The sequence below is a fragment of the Apteryx rowi genome, unplaced genomic scaffold (assembly GCF_003343035.1).
Source record: "Apteryx rowi isolate R43461 unplaced genomic scaffold, aptRow1 scaffold_76, whole genome shotgun sequence".
NCBI classification, from domain to species: domain Eukaryota; kingdom Metazoa; phylum Chordata; class Aves; order Apterygiformes; family Apterygidae; genus Apteryx; species Apteryx rowi.
Genome location: NW_020451049.1, coordinates 1,194,109 through 1,211,701, shown reverse-complemented (window position 1 = coordinate 1,211,701; position 17,593 = coordinate 1,194,109). Strand labels below are relative to the sequence as shown.

At 37.9% G+C, this 17,593-nt stretch overlaps 1 protein-coding gene across 11 annotated transcripts in view; it reads right to left on the bottom strand.

Moving 5' to 3' along the window:
* Positions 1–17,593, bottom strand: part of TMEM131L (transmembrane 131 like) — a 76,026-nt gene that overhangs the window by 21,439 nt on the left and 36,994 nt on the right. For 7 of the 11 annotated variants that reach the window (XR_003257123.1, XR_003257124.1, XM_026088282.1 and 4 more), the window contains 12 exons: positions 15,491–15,568; positions 13,517–13,670; positions 11,164–11,222; positions 10,678–10,786; positions 9,588–9,693; positions 8,762–8,915; positions 7,957–8,127; positions 7,587–7,656; positions 5,462–5,579; positions 4,616–4,757; positions 3,550–3,659; positions 1,806–1,878 (listed from right to left, as the gene is read on the bottom strand). Coding sequence is in view for 9 of the 11 variants with exons in the window: in XM_026088282.1 (XP_025944067.1) it covers positions 1,806–1,878; positions 3,550–3,659; positions 4,616–4,757; positions 5,462–5,579; positions 7,587–7,656; positions 7,957–8,127; positions 8,762–8,915; positions 9,588–9,693; positions 10,678–10,786; positions 11,164–11,222; positions 13,517–13,670; positions 15,491–15,568 (1,344 nt within the window). In the remaining 2 variants the exon portion in view is untranslated. Of the gene's footprint in view, positions 1–1,805; positions 1,879–3,549; positions 3,660–4,615; positions 4,758–5,461; positions 5,580–7,586; positions 7,657–7,956; positions 8,128–8,761; positions 8,916–9,587; positions 9,694–10,677; positions 10,787–11,163; positions 11,223–13,516; positions 13,671–13,952; positions 14,093–15,490; positions 15,569–17,593 lie in introns of those variants that run through there. The other 4 variants (XM_026088284.1, XM_026088290.1, XM_026088287.1 and 1 more) reach the window with 3 other exon arrangements.

Genomic DNA, 17,593 nt, shown 5'->3' with positions numbered 1-17,593 from the left:
AACTGACAATATACTGATTGCACAGGGAAATGTGGCAACCATTATACCCCCAGCGTAAGACTTGGAACTTGATTTAATTGAGAGAAGGACTGTTGGCAAATATGCTGATCATTTGAGTCACTGGAAACAAGCCAAAGTGAATTCCCCAGCATGTTAATTGAAGAGCAGCACTACCAGAAGTTCAGCAAGTCTAGAAATAATGTAATAATTTTGCTGGGTTTCAGCATTGTTTACTCTTTTCCCTATTAAAAAAATAAAAATAACCCTAAAATCTTTCTGTCCCCAAACTGGGGCTCTCTTAGAAAAGTATTCAGACACCTATAAAGCAGTCAAAACAACCATAAATATTACAAAATGGCTTTAGGTTGATTGTTTTTAAATTCATAGGTGTTGTATTAATGGCTTTTCTTATCTTTTCTAGTCCAAGGCATTCTTATTCTTAGTCTATTTTATGGGGGGAAAGAAAACGGGGGGGAGTACAGAAAGTTTCAGAACCTGCATTTAACAGTCATGTATGACATTTGCAAAGTTCACCTGTCACTCCCTACAAACACATGCATGCACTCAGATGCAAGTCTAACAGTTCATGGCACACGTATACAACATGATCAGGCAAACAATGACACATTCGAAAATGTAAATATTAACAATTAGTGATTTGGTTAACAATAAGCCAAGAGCTGCCCTGTATATGTACATACTGAATAACTATCTAACCACACACGTTCTTTCTAGCCCTTGCAGCCTCCAGGTGAAATCCAGACATTATACATGCTGGTGTTAAAATCTGCCACTGTTTTCCATTTGGCAAGGGTATGTGCATGGGACTCTGGAAACTCAGTCCTATCTACATACTACTGGAACTACCTTCTCTTTTACAGAGTGTGCCTACAGGCTAGCATTTAAGAACTGCTGTCTCCCCTCCTTTACAACAACTCTTAACTTGTGCCATAAAGCAAAGGCCAGCTTTGACTAGTATAACTTTTTTTTATTTTTAATAAGGTAATATTCATTAGGGTCTTAAAGCATATTTGCAGCAATGTGTATCTACACAGCGGCAAACTGAAGGTGTGGCTGTAGCATGTGCACACAGCAAGGCAAACATGTCAAAGCCAGGCTTCAGCACAAGCTGGAAATTTAAGAATAAACTCTCCTGGTACCCTGGACAGTACTCTGGCTGTTAGACTAGGCTATGCCAACATGCCTGAAACCGTATCTTTTCTGCTACCCATGCTAGAACACCCCAGGGTATAACCACAACTCAGCATCAGTGCGATGCAGTCAGGTGCCATCGCACTCCTGTTACAAATAAGGTAGTGGGAAGCACAGAGAACTGCGATTTTCCAAGCTCGATATGGAAGTTGCAATGGGACTGAGGTAAAGTATAAAACCCAGCTCTCTCCTTCCTCGAACTACGAGGCAGAATTTCCTTCTACTATTACCCAGCCGGCTTGTGAGTTCACTGACTCGCAAGCCTGACACTTGACGGGCAACCCGGGGCACCACACAAGCCCCCGCACAGGATGTTGACTGCTGCCTTTAACATTAACTGTGGCCTCTTCGACATGCGCACACACACACATGCACACACTCGGTCTCCATAGTTGTTTTCAATTTAGGAAACAACCAATTCAAACTCTGGAAAGAAATCAATTGCAAAGATATACACCTAACAGAGAATCAAGGAAGCACAATTAAGTTGTTTCAAACAGCCTTTGGCAACAACTGCAATATAACATAGCTAGGAAAACGTTCATTTTTATAGTGTGTCAGATCACTCTCCCAATCAAAATTAGACATCTTACCCTGTGAAAACACTCATCCATGAGCCTGAATTCAGAGGTTGTGAAATTAATAGCTTTCACATTTATGCCAAACCTAAATAAACCAAAACAAAAAAATTAAGTACTTCAGAACTAGTCTGTCAGAACTACATTGATTTATTTTTACATGCTGGCATTTATTCTTAAGTGAAGAATACTTTTACAATTGCATTTTGGCAGATGTGAAATACTATTGAAACATGGGTCTGCATTTTAATGAATACACTACAATTTTAGGTGGATTCCATATATTTGGAAAACAGACACAAGGGTTTGGCATTTTAAAACTCTCAGCATAAAACATTACAAATAATAACAATGAAGACATATGATTTCTACGAAATATAATTTTTATTTCATATAAACATAATTGTTCAAAAGCTTTTCCTGCCCACACAATTGTTGAGAAATAATCATTATCAAATCTCAACAATTTACTCAAATATCTCTCTTTCTGCTCATGATTTATTTGGGATAAATTCATATTTTTTTCCCCCATGTACTTTGCAAATTAAAATCACTTATAGCAACTATTTGTCTGAGAGCAAATTATAGGCATTTGACACTTAAGGCATTGAGAATGGACATAAGAAAACTACTAGGTAGAGTTTACATAATGGAAGGCTAATTGGCCTCCAGCTACTGAATTAGAAATTCACTTGCCACAACTTTCTACCACATTAGCTTAAAAAGACACAGTCAGTGAACATGACTTCTGGTAAACTTAAAAGACCTGCAGAAATAAAAGTGTGCAAATACAGACAAAAAGGAATTTCAAACCACCAGAAATTATATTTAGTATGCAAAAAGATGTAGTTATTAATGCATACATATGTATATATACATATATATATATGCACACACACATACAKGCACACTCACACACACACGTACGTATGTAAAGAAATGATGTTAAGGAAGCAGTTACACAGGGATTTGGGCCCCAAGTAAGCAAGGTACACTTAAGCAGGTGAGTAGTCCCACTAACTCCCAGCAAGCAAATAATAGAAATCATAGTCCTACCACCTACACAAGTAGGGCAGTTTTTCCAAAGTTAAATGTGACAGTCAGGGCTTAACTGAGTTAAATTCAGCCCATGTCACCATCCCCCTTTAGACTATCTGACTCTACCTAGATTTCTCATCTAAAACCTGCAGAAATTAGATCTTCTGTTCAAAAACAAAAAGTTCAAAACAATGCAGAGACATTTATTTAGTTGGCCTTGAACATTTAGGCCAGGGTTCTCAGCTCTGGCCCTGCTCAATTTTTTTCCTGGCTCTTGTTTCCTCCTCTCCAACCAGGCTTTTTAACATGGAAGCTTAAAAAAAAAAAGTTTTCTGTGGGAAACCTTCCTCCTCACTGATGACAGTCTACTCCATGTACTTCCCAGCCAGCTTTGCTGGGAGCTGCCCATCCCCACATATGCAAGTTGCTCCCCTCACCCGGGCAGCTTGCACAAGTGAGGCTAAGCCTCAGATCTTAGATGAATACTTACAGTTTGTGGCTGGCAGACAGACTCACTGAAAATATGCTTATTCATTTGGGTTTTATCACAGAGCAGACAGCTAACCTGAACACAACTATGCCATCCAAACCGGGACAGAACATTGTCCCCAGCTAAGTTATGCTTTGAAAAGCTAAAACAACGATAAGCAACAATCGCAAGGCATAGCAAATACATCTTTATAAAGGGAAAACAGTATTCTGAGATAGTTATACTAATTACCATTTGCTGAGCAGATTCAGTGAAGCTTGGGGATCAGGGTAGTAAGAGAGAGGCAGAAGCTGCAACGTAACTGGGAAGGATGAAGGGTTTCTTAGTACGAAATATTTTACCTATATAGTTTGGAGGGGAAAAGAAAAAGTTAGAAACTACATATTTGATATTTGGAAGGTAAAATAAGTCAGCATTGGTAACATGAACTGCACTTTCAAGGGACTTCAGCCTGGCTTCTATCTTAATACTTTACAACCACATGTGCACAAAACTGCATGAAACAGCAGGAGATCTCGCCACAATGTCTTCATTTGCAGTGCATGAAGAACTGCATGTGCAAAAATACAGACTTTTTTTTTCCCCAAAACAACTCTTTCACTTGGATTTTGAATTACACATGCAGACATGAACAAAGCCCTTCCACAGAATAAGGTGAAATTAGTAAGATGTCATTCTTTCTCTTTCTGACAATCAAATGGCACTAATGGAATATTAAGGTAATTCACACTATGTGTCTATGAAAAATATCTCCATATGACTGGATCTGGCCCAGGCTAGGTTAGTAGTGACCAAAATCTGACAAATGAGAAAGAAATGACTGTCAGCATGTTTGCAAGACACATTGCTCTGCTGATCTCTCAGCGTCGTATCTTACACAAACATTTTATACACTTTATTATAAACAGCTCTGGTGTGAAGCAAGCCATCCTGTAACCACATGCACCATTAATGATCAGCACATGCTATTCCTCGTCCATTGTTCAATTATTTTACCACAAGCATACAACTTATGCCAGGATGTGATGAAAGTTTTAACAGCCATGAACAACTGTTAGTTAAGATCTACACTGAATTGCTTTACTCCTCTCTTCATATGAAAATATTAATATTAGGTAGCTAGAGAACTTATCAAAGAACCAAATGAATAAACAAAACCGGTGTCTTAGACCAGACAAAGATTTCCAAAACACCAATGTACTAGCAATATAAAGACGTTAAGCATCAAATTTTAACAGCAGAGTTTGTTATTTAAACAAGTTAAACACACATCAACTCAGAAGGTTAAGAATCTTACCATACTACTTTTAACTGCTGTGGCACTGAAGTTCAGCATAAGGCCAGGCTCTGTAGTCAACCGTGGCAAGAAAAAGGCAAATGACTCCTCTTCAAGCTTCTTCTGGTGAATGAAGCCAGCTGATCCTAGAATATTTCTCCTGCTTTATTGGCRAAACCAGAAAGCTTTGTTAAAAAAACAAAAGATGATTTGCTAGGGCCTGTTATTTATGTCAACTAATCTTTCCTTGAAAACGTTCTTCACACAATAAAGCCTATAAAGCTGTAACCTAGCACTAGAGAGTCAGCATAACTTACGTGCATCCCTTCCATTGCCACATTCCCACCTGCAACACGATTCCAGTTTTTACAGCTTTACCTCCTCATTCTGCAAAGGGGCTGATGTCACTGATCCAGTCTCTCTACTAGAACTGCTCAGGCACGGAGACTGCTTCCTTCCCCATGTCGTCACTATGTTGGATCCATTAGGCCAGGCTCTAAAAAGCTTTAAAACTATTCAAAGCCCCTGACCCTGAAAAGACTACTACGCAGTCTATTGACAGAGGATTTGTGCAACTACCATAATTGATCTGATAAAACACGCTTTGACTGCTTTCAAACTGGGTAGTTGTGGTGGGGTTACTGTAGTTAAACCATTATTTATATTTAAAAGTTCAGCTTCTGAAAAGTTTAATTACTGCTGACAGTGCCTTGAAATGGAAATTGGGGTTTCCATGATGCTCTGAAACTCCAGGTGCTTCAAGATGCCTAGACTTGAGTGCAGGAAGGTCAAAATGTTTGTTCTAATTACGAATACTTCAGAGTAGAAATATTTGTTTTGTATAGTACTGTACTGGCTTGTACAGACCTGCAGGCTTCTCCACGTCTTATTTTTTGCCATCTTTCAAAAAGTTCACTTGCAAGCTCAGAATCCACATCCCACRTAGAATGGTCCAGGGAGAGACTCTTCTGCCAAAGCAGATTTGCTAAAACAGTAACAGATTTTTCATATTTTACAGAGGTAACATTTGCTCCTTCCATCAATCTACTTCTGAATGTGGGAAAGGGGAGACAGCGAGAGACAGAGAGAGCGAGCGCAYGCACGCAAGAGAGTGCGCAATCCACCTTCCCCTTCCAAAACAGCATACGTGAAGGTACATATATTAAGCAAATCAAATGTGGGCAATAAAAACATACATCTGCAGAACCACAGTAATTCTACATGCAAACGAGTATGGGAATTGTAGACATTTTTTATGCTCTGCTAAACCCTTTTTACTGTTATTTCTAATGGATGGCATTGAAAAGTCATTATTTTGTCAGTAGTCTTTACACAGAACTCTCCACTGATATCAGTGAAATACCTAGATCACGTACTCTCTCTATATAGCGGTACAAACTTCTAATATTATAGCACAGTGGGTAGCAAAACAAATACCATAGTTTGGCATTAATGGTGTTTCTGTTTTAGCTTCTCTTTTCCAGATGCTAAACATTTTCTCAAATTCTATTAAAGCTAAAACTGCCAGGCTCTACTTCAATCTAAAGATTAATATCTTTTAGAAAGTTGGTGTCATATTGGTTCAAGCATTTTCACATAGCAGAAAAGAGTCAGGAAAATAAATTTCTATTGAAAGGAAACAAAAGTGGCTAATGCTGAAAGTAACAAGTGTACTTTATTTTACAGTCCCTGGTGTTTAAAGTAACCAACTGAGATTGATGATGACTTGAACATTTCAGCTTCAAGTTCTTCAAGCTGGTATTTTCAGGCAGGTACATTAGACTTTTCTATTTAAAAATTACTAGTACCTTAAATTAGAAGGAAAAATATCTATATGTGAAAATCTGATTGTGTGTATTAGAATGAAAAGAAAGCAAACAACAAGGACTACCTATATTGGCAATATTTATTTAGATTTTTTTTTAATTACTTGCTTTTAAGATATTTACATAAATGCGCATAGGTATCAGTAATTCTTCTAACCATGTGTTTCCATCCGTTACCTCAATCCTCCTTTTTACATTTGACTGACTACTATTGCCTTCCTGATATCCTCATTAAAAAAACGTATTTCAGGAAAGCATCATCTTGAAAACACATTCAGAAGGAGCATTTAAACTTTTAAAACCTATGGTACCCAGCTGTCTACTGAAATTCCTTCTTAAGCAGCAATAAAAAAAGCACTATCTTGAATCAGTCAGTCAGATTACACATTCTTCAGGCAGTAGCCTGTCTACATAGTATCTAACACTGTGTTTCTATAGATGCCAGCCAGGTACTTAAAACAGCTCCCAGTATGTATTACAGTATCTGGGCAGGTTCCACAGTTTCAGAAAAACTGACACCACTTCTTTCCATTTTACTTAATACAGCTTTAAGCATTTCAGTGCTGTTTTACAAGCCTGACAAATGCTCTTTTGCAGAAATCTATGAAATTATCACTATGAGAAACAGATAAAGAGGAAGCCTTTAAATTTAACTCTGGATAAAGATAGGATACTGGTCAGGTTTTTCATCAGATAAAGACTTCACAGGATGTGGGTCCAGATTCTGCATATTTTCTAATCTCTGCCATCTTTGAGGTAGTCAACAGCTTTATCATTCTACCTGAACGTCTCTGGAGAATGTGCATATGAAGAAAGCAAGGAGCAGTATACCACCAGTAAGAACTTTTAGGAGAGTCTTAAACATTGTTAAGTCCATAACAATGTTATGACATGGAACAACAGCTTAGTAAGTACTATGGAGTTAGAGGTCTGAAATACTGCACTCAGTACAGGTTATTCAAATCCGCTTATATGAGTAATATTCTCAGGAAAGTGGATGTTTTTAAAAAGACATAAAATTAAGTGCTTGTATTAACAATCTGAATATTCTCATTACAAGTTGTGCCACATAAAATGCATTTTCTACCACAAAATGGCCATCAGATGCCTAAAAAACAAACAAACAAAAAAMCCCAAAAACAAAAAACAAAAAAACCCAGGCCTACCTGAATCAGACTTTCCCAAGTAACACTGAATATCACAATGGGCTATGGCTTCAAAATGAAGATCTCCCTGCTGGAAAACAAAACAAAACAAGAACAATCACCGTCTATATGACAAAATAACGAGCCCAATTCCTGTTTCTCAGTGCATAATGTGGATGAGTCAAGGAAGAGAACTAAGGTTGCCTAGAGAACCATAATTTCAATGCTTTTCAACTCTGAGGGTTTAATTTCTCAAGCTTTGGTTTCACACAATAGTCTGGTGTTCAGTTTTTCCTTCAGGACTAAGGGACAGATTTCTAGTCTAAGAAAGAAGCTGCTGCAGTTTGGTTTGCAGTGCATAATAATCACTCAACACAACTGAATACCATACCTTGGACACTGTCGAATAAATCTGCAGAGGTATTTCAAACATCATTCCTACATTTGTGGTCAAACAAACACTAGAAAGTACATTTGTTAGTGTGTCTTTCACACTGAATTTTAAAGAAAATACATTCCAGCAGCCTGGAGGTAGAGTCAAAGGCTCAGCAAAGTTCACAATCTAGAAAGAATCAAATGAAAACTGAATTAAAATTGGTAAAATATTTTTGAGTACAACTGGTATCTTGAAAAGTGTGAACTTCCTCTTCCTCTGCATTATTTTTGCTATTACACATTCATATACACCCATAACTGATCCATACAACTTGCACATATAAATCTCCTAAATATACAAAATGGCCAGTTAAATCCCTACATCATGTGAGTATTCACAAACCAAATTTTCTGTTTTAAATTACTGGCCTCGCCTTGTAAACTTCAAAGCTTGTCTATGTACTAAAGACTTCCAATACAGCCTATGAAGAAGTGCTGAATCCTATAGCACACAAAAAAACACATGCAACAATTCTGAGAACATGGACTGGTCTATAATTTGACGCATCTGTAGCTGCAACTGAAATGAAAAAATAGTTGCTAACACAGCAATCCAAAAACAAGCCTGACAGCAAATAATGCCTATTGAGAGCTTAAGCTTTTCAGGACCTAACAGTTAAAGGCAAACAACTTTTTATTTTATTTTTTACTGATTTCAACCAGCATTGAGAACTCTTCTCCGAAGAGCCTATTCTGTATGTCAAAGGACTGAATTCTTAAATCAAGGACAAAACATTGCATGAAAACAAAATAAAACTTACCTTTAAAACGTTCTTCGTTTCTCTAGCTACAAAGACTTCATTAAGTTCAATGCTGAAGTCAAAGTTGTTTGTAAACCATATGGCCCACAAACCTGAAGTATTATGACGTGGTTCTATATGAAACAATGCTGCAGAAGGATCTACATCAAAATATCTGTAAGTAAATACAGAATAAAACAAATACATCTGTAACTGTCTTTGAGCACACACAAGTCCACACAAGAGAAGATAAGTGTACAGCTCTTGCACAATGAGGGTTTGTTTGTTTGTTTTAAGTTTTAAGGAGAAAGAACAAAATTATTTCCTTAAGAATATTTACATATAACATCAGAGTAAAAACTGACAAGAAAAATGTAAAAAGAAAAAGTAGCCAAGTAATCATTGTACCCTCTTCATATGTTACAATACAACATTGCCTACTACTATTTGGTGATGTGGTAGTTCCGATGAAATTGGCAAAAGAGGAAAAGAATTTACCCCACRTTTTTTCTACAACTACACTGCTTCTACGTTGGAGAAACGAGGAGGGTGGAAATTTTATCACAGACTCTAAGCAATGTTTGTGCGCTGTGTTTATGAGCTGTTAAGGCGCGTCCTTTCACTGAATCTTGAAATTCTTGCTGTATAAAACACGGAACTATTACTTGAAATGTCACAGGTCTGTTTTGGCAAATGACACAGCAACAATAGGAAGGAGCCTCTTCACTGACCTTAGAGCCATTCGGTGACAAAGCAAGCTAACTTCGTCTCTTAAAGGAGGCTGCAGTATTCTTCACAAAGTCAGTGAATGTTAACAAAAAAAACAACCAACCCACTGTTAACCTACCCTTCCAYCACAGGACAGGAAAGACAGGCTTTTAGTGTTGTAGTGCCTTCCAACAGATTTTTCCTCTTGCCATCTGCATAAGAGCCTTCGCTGCCACATGATGCAGCTGAGCAAAAAACAGAGCAGAATAAAATATCAACTAGAAGAACAAAAACACATCCATAATGATTTTCACATGAGGATTTCAAAGACATCTACAAAGGAGAACGTTCGCTGTTCCACTTCTCACATAGGTGAAGAACAGACCTAAATGTTCATGTCTTAATTTTCAGAGGTTCTGAACCTTGATTTAAGAGGAATTTATGAATGCTACATTTAAAAAAAAAAARGGGGGGGGATGTTAAAAGCAGCCTGACCAATTTTAACCAGGAGTCATTGGCATAGCTTCAGATTTCTGCCTCCTAAGCCAGCATTCTGATTTATCAGAACATGCTGCCCCCTTTCAATAAAAGAAAAACTATTTTGAAGGAGGAAAAAAAAAACCTCCACAACTTAGTCCGTTCTTTCTTCTTGCTTGTCCTGTTTTTCTAGGAAAAACAAGTCCCAATGTCATTATGAAAGCAGCCTGTTTCAGAAACATTTAAAGTCAATGCACTGCAGTCTAGTGGTCAGAACAGGAAATGGGCTGGAGTCAGGAATTCCTCAGTTTTAATCTTTGCTCTTCCACAAACATGCCTGGTCTCAGGCAAGCCTCTTCAATGATCCTGCCAAGAAATGTCATAAAAAAATGACCACCCAAGCACAATAGCCTTTAGAAAATACATTGGAAACAGAAAAATAACCACAAATCATAAAAGGATGTTGAAAAAGCATTTTCAATAATTACACTTATTTTAAAATCAGCTAACAATTTTAGTGTTTTCTTCCTCTTTTTGAAATATGTATAGCTTAGAGCTTTAGATCAGCATGAGAGGCAGCATATATACACAAAAATGGTGAAAACAATTAGCACAAAGAATTCACCCTCCTAAAAATTTTCCAGACAAGTTGATTTTGAGCTTTTTCAGGGTCTCTATCTGCCGAAGCAAGCTACCCTTTAATAATCAAACCTTATTTAATCACATTATCTGCAAGTACATGCATACTGTACCTCTACAAAAAATGGAAGCAACTTTTGTAAAGTTTGTAGGTGAAGAAGATAGCAGTACTGGCTCAAACTCCACAGGCGATGTCTCTTTTTGTGACAACTGTCGTATATCCTGCGTTAAGACAAGATATAATGATCCTTGTAGCAGTATCACAATTATTATTGTAATTCCAGTATTAGTTCTTGTCAATGTCTATGCTCCTGTCAAATTTGCAAGCCAATATCTGCAATTTTTTCACATCTTCTAAATCAACACGTGGATCTTTATTCAAGTTAACAGCTCTTACATCTTAAAAAAAAAAAAATCCATCATTGAAGTATAATCTACAAGATCTGTTAGACATTTGGGCACATTTTAAAAATATGGAAGCGTGACATTTGCCACCAGCAAAAAATCAACCCACTCACAGACTGTAAACCAGTGAGCTAATTAATTCCCCAATCAAATTCAACGCCTTAAAAATACAACTTCATGAAGCACATAATTACCTGTATGTGCACCAGGCTGTTCCCAGAATGCAACACATACATGTTTACTGTGGAATCATCTGTTTAAAAGAACGAACACCCAGGTAAGCTCAAAGATCAAAGCTCGCTTGCTTTGTCAGACACTCGTACAAGAAGCAGTAACGATGTAAAATTAAAAAAGTCATAATAATACTAACAAAAATAATAATTCCCTTCGTAAAAGGAGGAATTATCCACATCTTGGGCTGGCAATCCTCTCATACTGTTTTATAAAGGAGCAGAAAACCACTCAACAAGACTTTTGACCTCAGGCAGCACCTCCACTCCTGGTAGGCAGCGAGGCAGGAGGCACAGCTGAGTTTGGAAAGGTGGATGTCTAACAGTCTAGGGGCTGAAGTATCACCAGCATTGGGGAGCCCAGGAAAACGTCCTGTACATGCACACACCTATACAAACTCCTGGCTTGCCTCGGCTGAATGGTAAGCAGTCTCAGAAGACAACTGCCATGTGAAGCCTGATATGGTACCTGTCACATTTTGGGTTTAAAACAGGAATGATCCTATCTCTTTCTATTCCAATAACCTACTGCCTAGAGCAACAGGAGGTGGGAGGTTAGGAGAAGGGTTTAACACAACTTCCACCTGTCAATAAAGTGATATAGCCGTTTTTGGTAACCACCCTTCGCCTTTCTGGTGAAGCTACGTCCCTCTTCACAGGACACTACCAAGATTTAGTGGACCAGAAGAGCAGTAGGACAGAAGACATTACTCTGTCATACCACAGTGGTCGTAACATTTCCATAGAGAAAGACAACCTGGGTTCTCATCCTTGCTTATACACGAATTACAAAAGCAGATGCAGGCTAATGTGAAAGGCACTGCTTGGTCGTTCTCCCCTTTTACCAGACACAGCTTCTGTGCATGAGTGTGCTTTGCTCAGCTGCTTGAAAGAAAGGCTACAGGTGCCACCTGCCAAAAGAATGCTCAAGGCTGTCGATCCTGAGTGAGCTGACACTGCACATCGCCAGAGATGTGAGATTTAAAGCACGTGCTCATCTTCAATATTTCCGACTGGCTAGTTCCCTGCCTACCTGCAGCCCCACTCTAAGGCACCAAGCACACACTGCACACAGAGACCAATGCGGCACTGTATCCCACTTGGTTACATCTTTCCCTCAATACCACATCTCTCTCTCATTTAATTATACAAATGGAAGGCAAGCAGGCAAATTTTAACAGTTTGATATGGCAAAGTTACCACCAGTGCTGACAGAGCAAGACATGGAACTTCCTACCGACAGCAAGTCAAGAGGGGTTACATGATCAAGCTTTAACCCAGCCAGGATTTATAATTTGCATTATATTTAACAGAGAACAGCTTTAAAAATGTACTAGTACTTCAGCCATTATAAGTGTTACAGCCAACACCCTTGACACGACAGATGCGAACAATTCTCTACCAGCATCAGCATAAACATACTTCCACAACTGAACACAACCAATTATTGGCAACTCACAGACAGGGGAAACTAGGTTTACAGTGAGTATTTCGGTTTCAGGCACATGTAAATATCACATCACAGAACAGGCACTGGGGGAATAGCATATACAGTTTTGCAACCAGATCTTGAACTGAGGTTCTCAAAAGACAAAAGGATCGTGTTCTTTTACTCGTGCAAAGTCTGCATTGTTAAAAACAATTATTTTAACCTAGATGCTTAAGCAGTCCTTTCTTCTTCTTCCTTTAGAAAGTACAACTGGCAGAAATGTTTCTACAGTCAAAAAAAAAAAAAAAAGCAATCCAAACAGACTTCAAGGCTCTATAAATAATTTTAAATCCCGTGGATTTGGAGGATTTGTTCACCTAATAAATGTACTATAAAGAAACTGTAAGCAGTTGATTATTTTGCCTGTGGAATTCTAGCTTTCAAGAACAAAKGATGCACACATCCTCTGTAAAACCTTATTTTCCCTTTTCCACATTGGCCACTATTGCCAGCACTATACAAACCATTTTGCCTTCTTAGTCCTATTATGGTTAATTAAATTGATGGGAAACTAGAAATACAGCTGTAGAAATCAAAGGACCGTGACATCTTTTCTTACTATTTATGCAGATGTATAAGCATAGGGAGAAAAAGAACAAAATGGATGCAGTTTACAACTGCACAAACTGATACCTTTATAAAGAAGAGGGCTCTACACTACCTCTGTCTTAAGCAAATGTGGCTGACAAGTTGCATTTAAACTGATTTTTTCCTTCACTTGCAAAATTTAGAACTTGCCACTGAAGTTGATTCAGTTTAGAACATCAGATTATGAAGTATGTATCAAACCAATTTCTATTACAATCAACAGTCATATTTAGGACTTACCCGAAGTCTTCGTTTTTTCCATTGCTACATAAACTACAAAAAGATTCTCCAATAAGTATTGTCTGTGCTCCACAAAATCTTGTTGGGCATTTTCCATTCTTACCATTAAGCTCATTTCTAGCAGCATCGGATCATCGGACATAAAACAGCAGCTCTGGAGTGAAACAAGGGGATACAGTGTGTGTGTCGGGGGGAAAATGGAAAATTTCATTACAGTATCTTGAGAAGCTATTCAAGGGTAGTACCTAACAGACAAGGTGCTCAGCACAGAAGTGCTGATAAACAGGAGTGGTTAGGACCTCTGCTAAAATTCTCAGCAGAAACCAAAGACAGTGCAGGTAAAGACAGCACAGCAAAAACAAAGATGAAAAACGACTAAAAAGGACACTGAACCTTGAAAGRATGCAAATTTATAAACTGCCTCAGTCAGTCTCACCTCAGGGACTGCAAAACAGTTTCCTTTGTTAAATCCTCTGCCTTCAATAAAATGTGCCATAAACAGACTGATGCATGTGTCTTAACGGTAGGAAGACAGTTCATGTTCACTGGTCTGTTTATAGTTATTTTTTCCAAATCCTGTGTTTTTTGTCTCCATTTCTCACTGAAGTAATTTTAAAAAAACAAACATACATGTACAATTCTTAATAGAAAACACTGCCGTCTGGCTAGAATACTTCAGATAAATACAAATAGGGTCTTATTTCCTATTCTGAGTAGTGATTGCTGTTAAGACGGATAGGTCTTAGCAACTACAAAGACACAGACACCATTTTGCAAAAAATTAAAACCAACAAGCAAAGCAAAACTAGACATTCAACAGTGAGTAACATAAATCTGTCCTGCATCACATCATGAAGGTCATTAAACGCAGGCTCTGATGGCCTACTAAGAGGAGTAATTTGCTCAGGAGGAGGAGGAAGAGAGAACTTCCAAACATGGCATGTTAAGTGCTGTAACGAACCGGCAGCAAACCACCTTTGGTTAATCTTAAGTGCCGCAATGAGGTATAACAGGAGAGGGGAAGTGTCTCAAAGGACTGGATGCCAGTTAACTCACATAGCATCAAAGAAATCCTCAGTACTTGAACGAACAGCTAGAAGCACAGAGGAAGCTGCTGCAGCAACTCAAGCATAGGGATAATATGCTTTCAGGAAGCTCGTATCAAGGAGTAGGCAGCTGTATTATGTGCAATCTTAAACTTGCTGGTGCATCTCAAGCCTATGCTTATTTACTATGCAACGCAAGAATCAAATACGGCAATAAAACAGAGCGCAGCACCACTGCAGTGTATGACATACAGAAAAACAGCTACAGGGTCTTGGCCCAGTCGTATTTGATAAAAGAACAGCGCTGCAGACCACAGCTCAGGGCCTACACATCTGATCCAACAAAACACCTGATCAAGTAACAGCAGCGCTGGGAACCAATACTTATTTGCTACGTAAACATATTTAAAGCCCTTTTGATGGCACTACCTGGCAGTAGGAGATCTGGTGTCCTAAATGCCCCAAGCCTTGGAAGAGCTTTTCAGCAAGAGAATTTGCTGAGGAGAGCCTCAGTTCTCTTGTACAGCAAAGTCCAAATCCAAAGCTGCTTGAAAACACGGCCTAAGCAGTCTGGGCTGCAGACTCTCTTCCGATTGCTCTTTTGTTAGTATGAACTACCCCAAACTTATGAAAACATTTCTGGAGAATGGAAATTACATGAATATAATCACTTTTATACTCTATAGAAGTAATGTAACACATATTAAAATGCTTAAAGACTGTTTTGGGGGAGGGTAGGGAAGGGGTAATTTTTTCCTCTTCCCTTCTCCAAATAATGATAGCATGATATCATAGCACAGTTCCCCTTTAAACGGAGACATTTTTAATTGCATTGCTGCTAAAATTTCCAAAACTCCGGAAAGTGCCTCTTTAAACTTAGATTAAAATAGAAAGTCTTAAATAGATATAATACGATAATAAAACATACCTTAACTTGCTGATATGCATTGTTAGGTAAACTGCATTCAAGACGAACACGTAAGAGACTGGCATTCATAGTTTCTGCCTATTAGAGAGAAAAGTGAAGAAAATGTCAAGCAGATTGCTTCAACAGATGTTATATAAATCTGACTCTCACATCACAATTTATAAAGATAGTAAGATTGTCTCCATATATGCATGCTATAACAATGTAAGGAAATTTTTAAAAATAAATACAATTACTCTATACGGTAACTCAGCAATCAGTCTCCAATTCTCAGAAAGAAACTCCATCATTAACTACTTACTTATCAAGCTATTATTATACATGATTATTAAATATTTGTACAGCATCAAGATGAGCAATCCTTATAAATTTTCACACTTCAATAAACTGTATCCAACAGAGCCTTTTTTGTATAATATAAAAGCTTTCTTCCTTGTTTTCTGTATATTTTCTTTGCTAATTGTATTCTGAAATACAGCTGCTAAGCCAAGATTGTAGTAATATTTTTTGGACACTGGCTGATACGCAGGCTTCATGCCAAAATGAACAGACAAAATACTTGTTTCACCTTTTTATTGATTGGAAAGGGAAAAGGAAAAAAAAAAGTATTGGCTGTGCCAGCTTGTAAAACATTCATAAACCTAATGAGGCAACAGCAGTGACAAAGCCAAGCATAGCTGGTGACAGCTATTTGGAAATCTGGAACACCAAGTTAATACCACAAACAGCTCAGGCAGCCTGTCTTGATTCTAAATAAAAACTTTCATAATGAGAGTTCTGTGACTCTCTTTATCAGTACCTTAACTATACCTAAATTACGCGGTGATTTGGGGACTGACATGGAACTCCACTCAGTTTCTCTTTTGATACCTAACTAAATCCGAAAGGGGCACCTGCAGATGGAAGTTTCTGAAGATGTCAATGCAGCTTACTGCACATTACTTTAAGAATTTAAAGAATTTGATRCTGGAAAGCAAAATGGTGAAGAAAAGGTTTAGAAATATTCAACAGCCTACTTTGTATCTCCATTTGTTGTCAGAAATTTTTGTACAAAGTGCTGGATGCCTTCTCTTTTTCATAAAGGGAGACGGTACATTTGAGAATGCATTAGATTTACCATATGCATGACAGTTCATTTATACCATGGGGTACAGTTTTATAATAGTACAGCTAAAAAGAGAGCCAACATTTGTTCTGCAGTCTTAATTCAATAGGATTTCACACCAGAAGGGCTGAGGATTCACACAAGAGGGCGATCTAACCTCTGCAAAGATTATTAATGGCAATTTAAAAACATGCATTTCTTTCTCCAGCACAGCTGTCGGGGGAGATGTGAACCCCAACCAGCTCATKTCTTTTTGCAAATTCTTTTGTCCTCATCAAATTTTGAAAGCAGAAAACATCTGGCCCTAAAACGGGCATCATTTATTAACTCTCCACGGCCATGACTGATAATGGAATTTAACAAGGCACTATAATTTTATAAAGAGCAACTTTTTGGGTTACTTATTTGGTCAGATAAACCTCCTTTGTCAGTGTTCCTTCACAGAAATCTATGGTTTTCACTGCCATAAATAAGGAGTTGTTAGCCTTCATTCAATGTTATGGTAGTTTAAATTAGTTTAAGAAATCCACCCCCATAAAAATTCAGCTAAATCATGTTTTTCCAGAGTTTTGTTTGAACTCCTTTTCTTGACCTGGCGCATGTGTACATGAGAAACTGTTCTGCTGTCTGAAAGAGTGAAGCTGCCAAGAAAACACACAGACAGGAAAAATATCTTATTTGGGTGTATTTATGTGTAACGTTAATCTGCTTTCTATTTGGAATTTTTTTTTCCTCTCCATAGAGATATCTTCAGAAAAGGAAAAGGGTTTTCATATATCTAAGGCAGACAATAGATGCATAACTGTCATGCCTACCATCTTAAAACACTGGTAGGCTGGTATAACTATAAAGAGAAGAAGAAAAAGAACCGTATAAGAAAACAATATCCAAAGCAGAGTTTCCAAGAAAACAAACCCATGACGACCATGTCTACATTTCTCAATGGTGAAAGCATTCCATTTACACTGTAAATATTACTGTGTATGAATCAGAGAAGT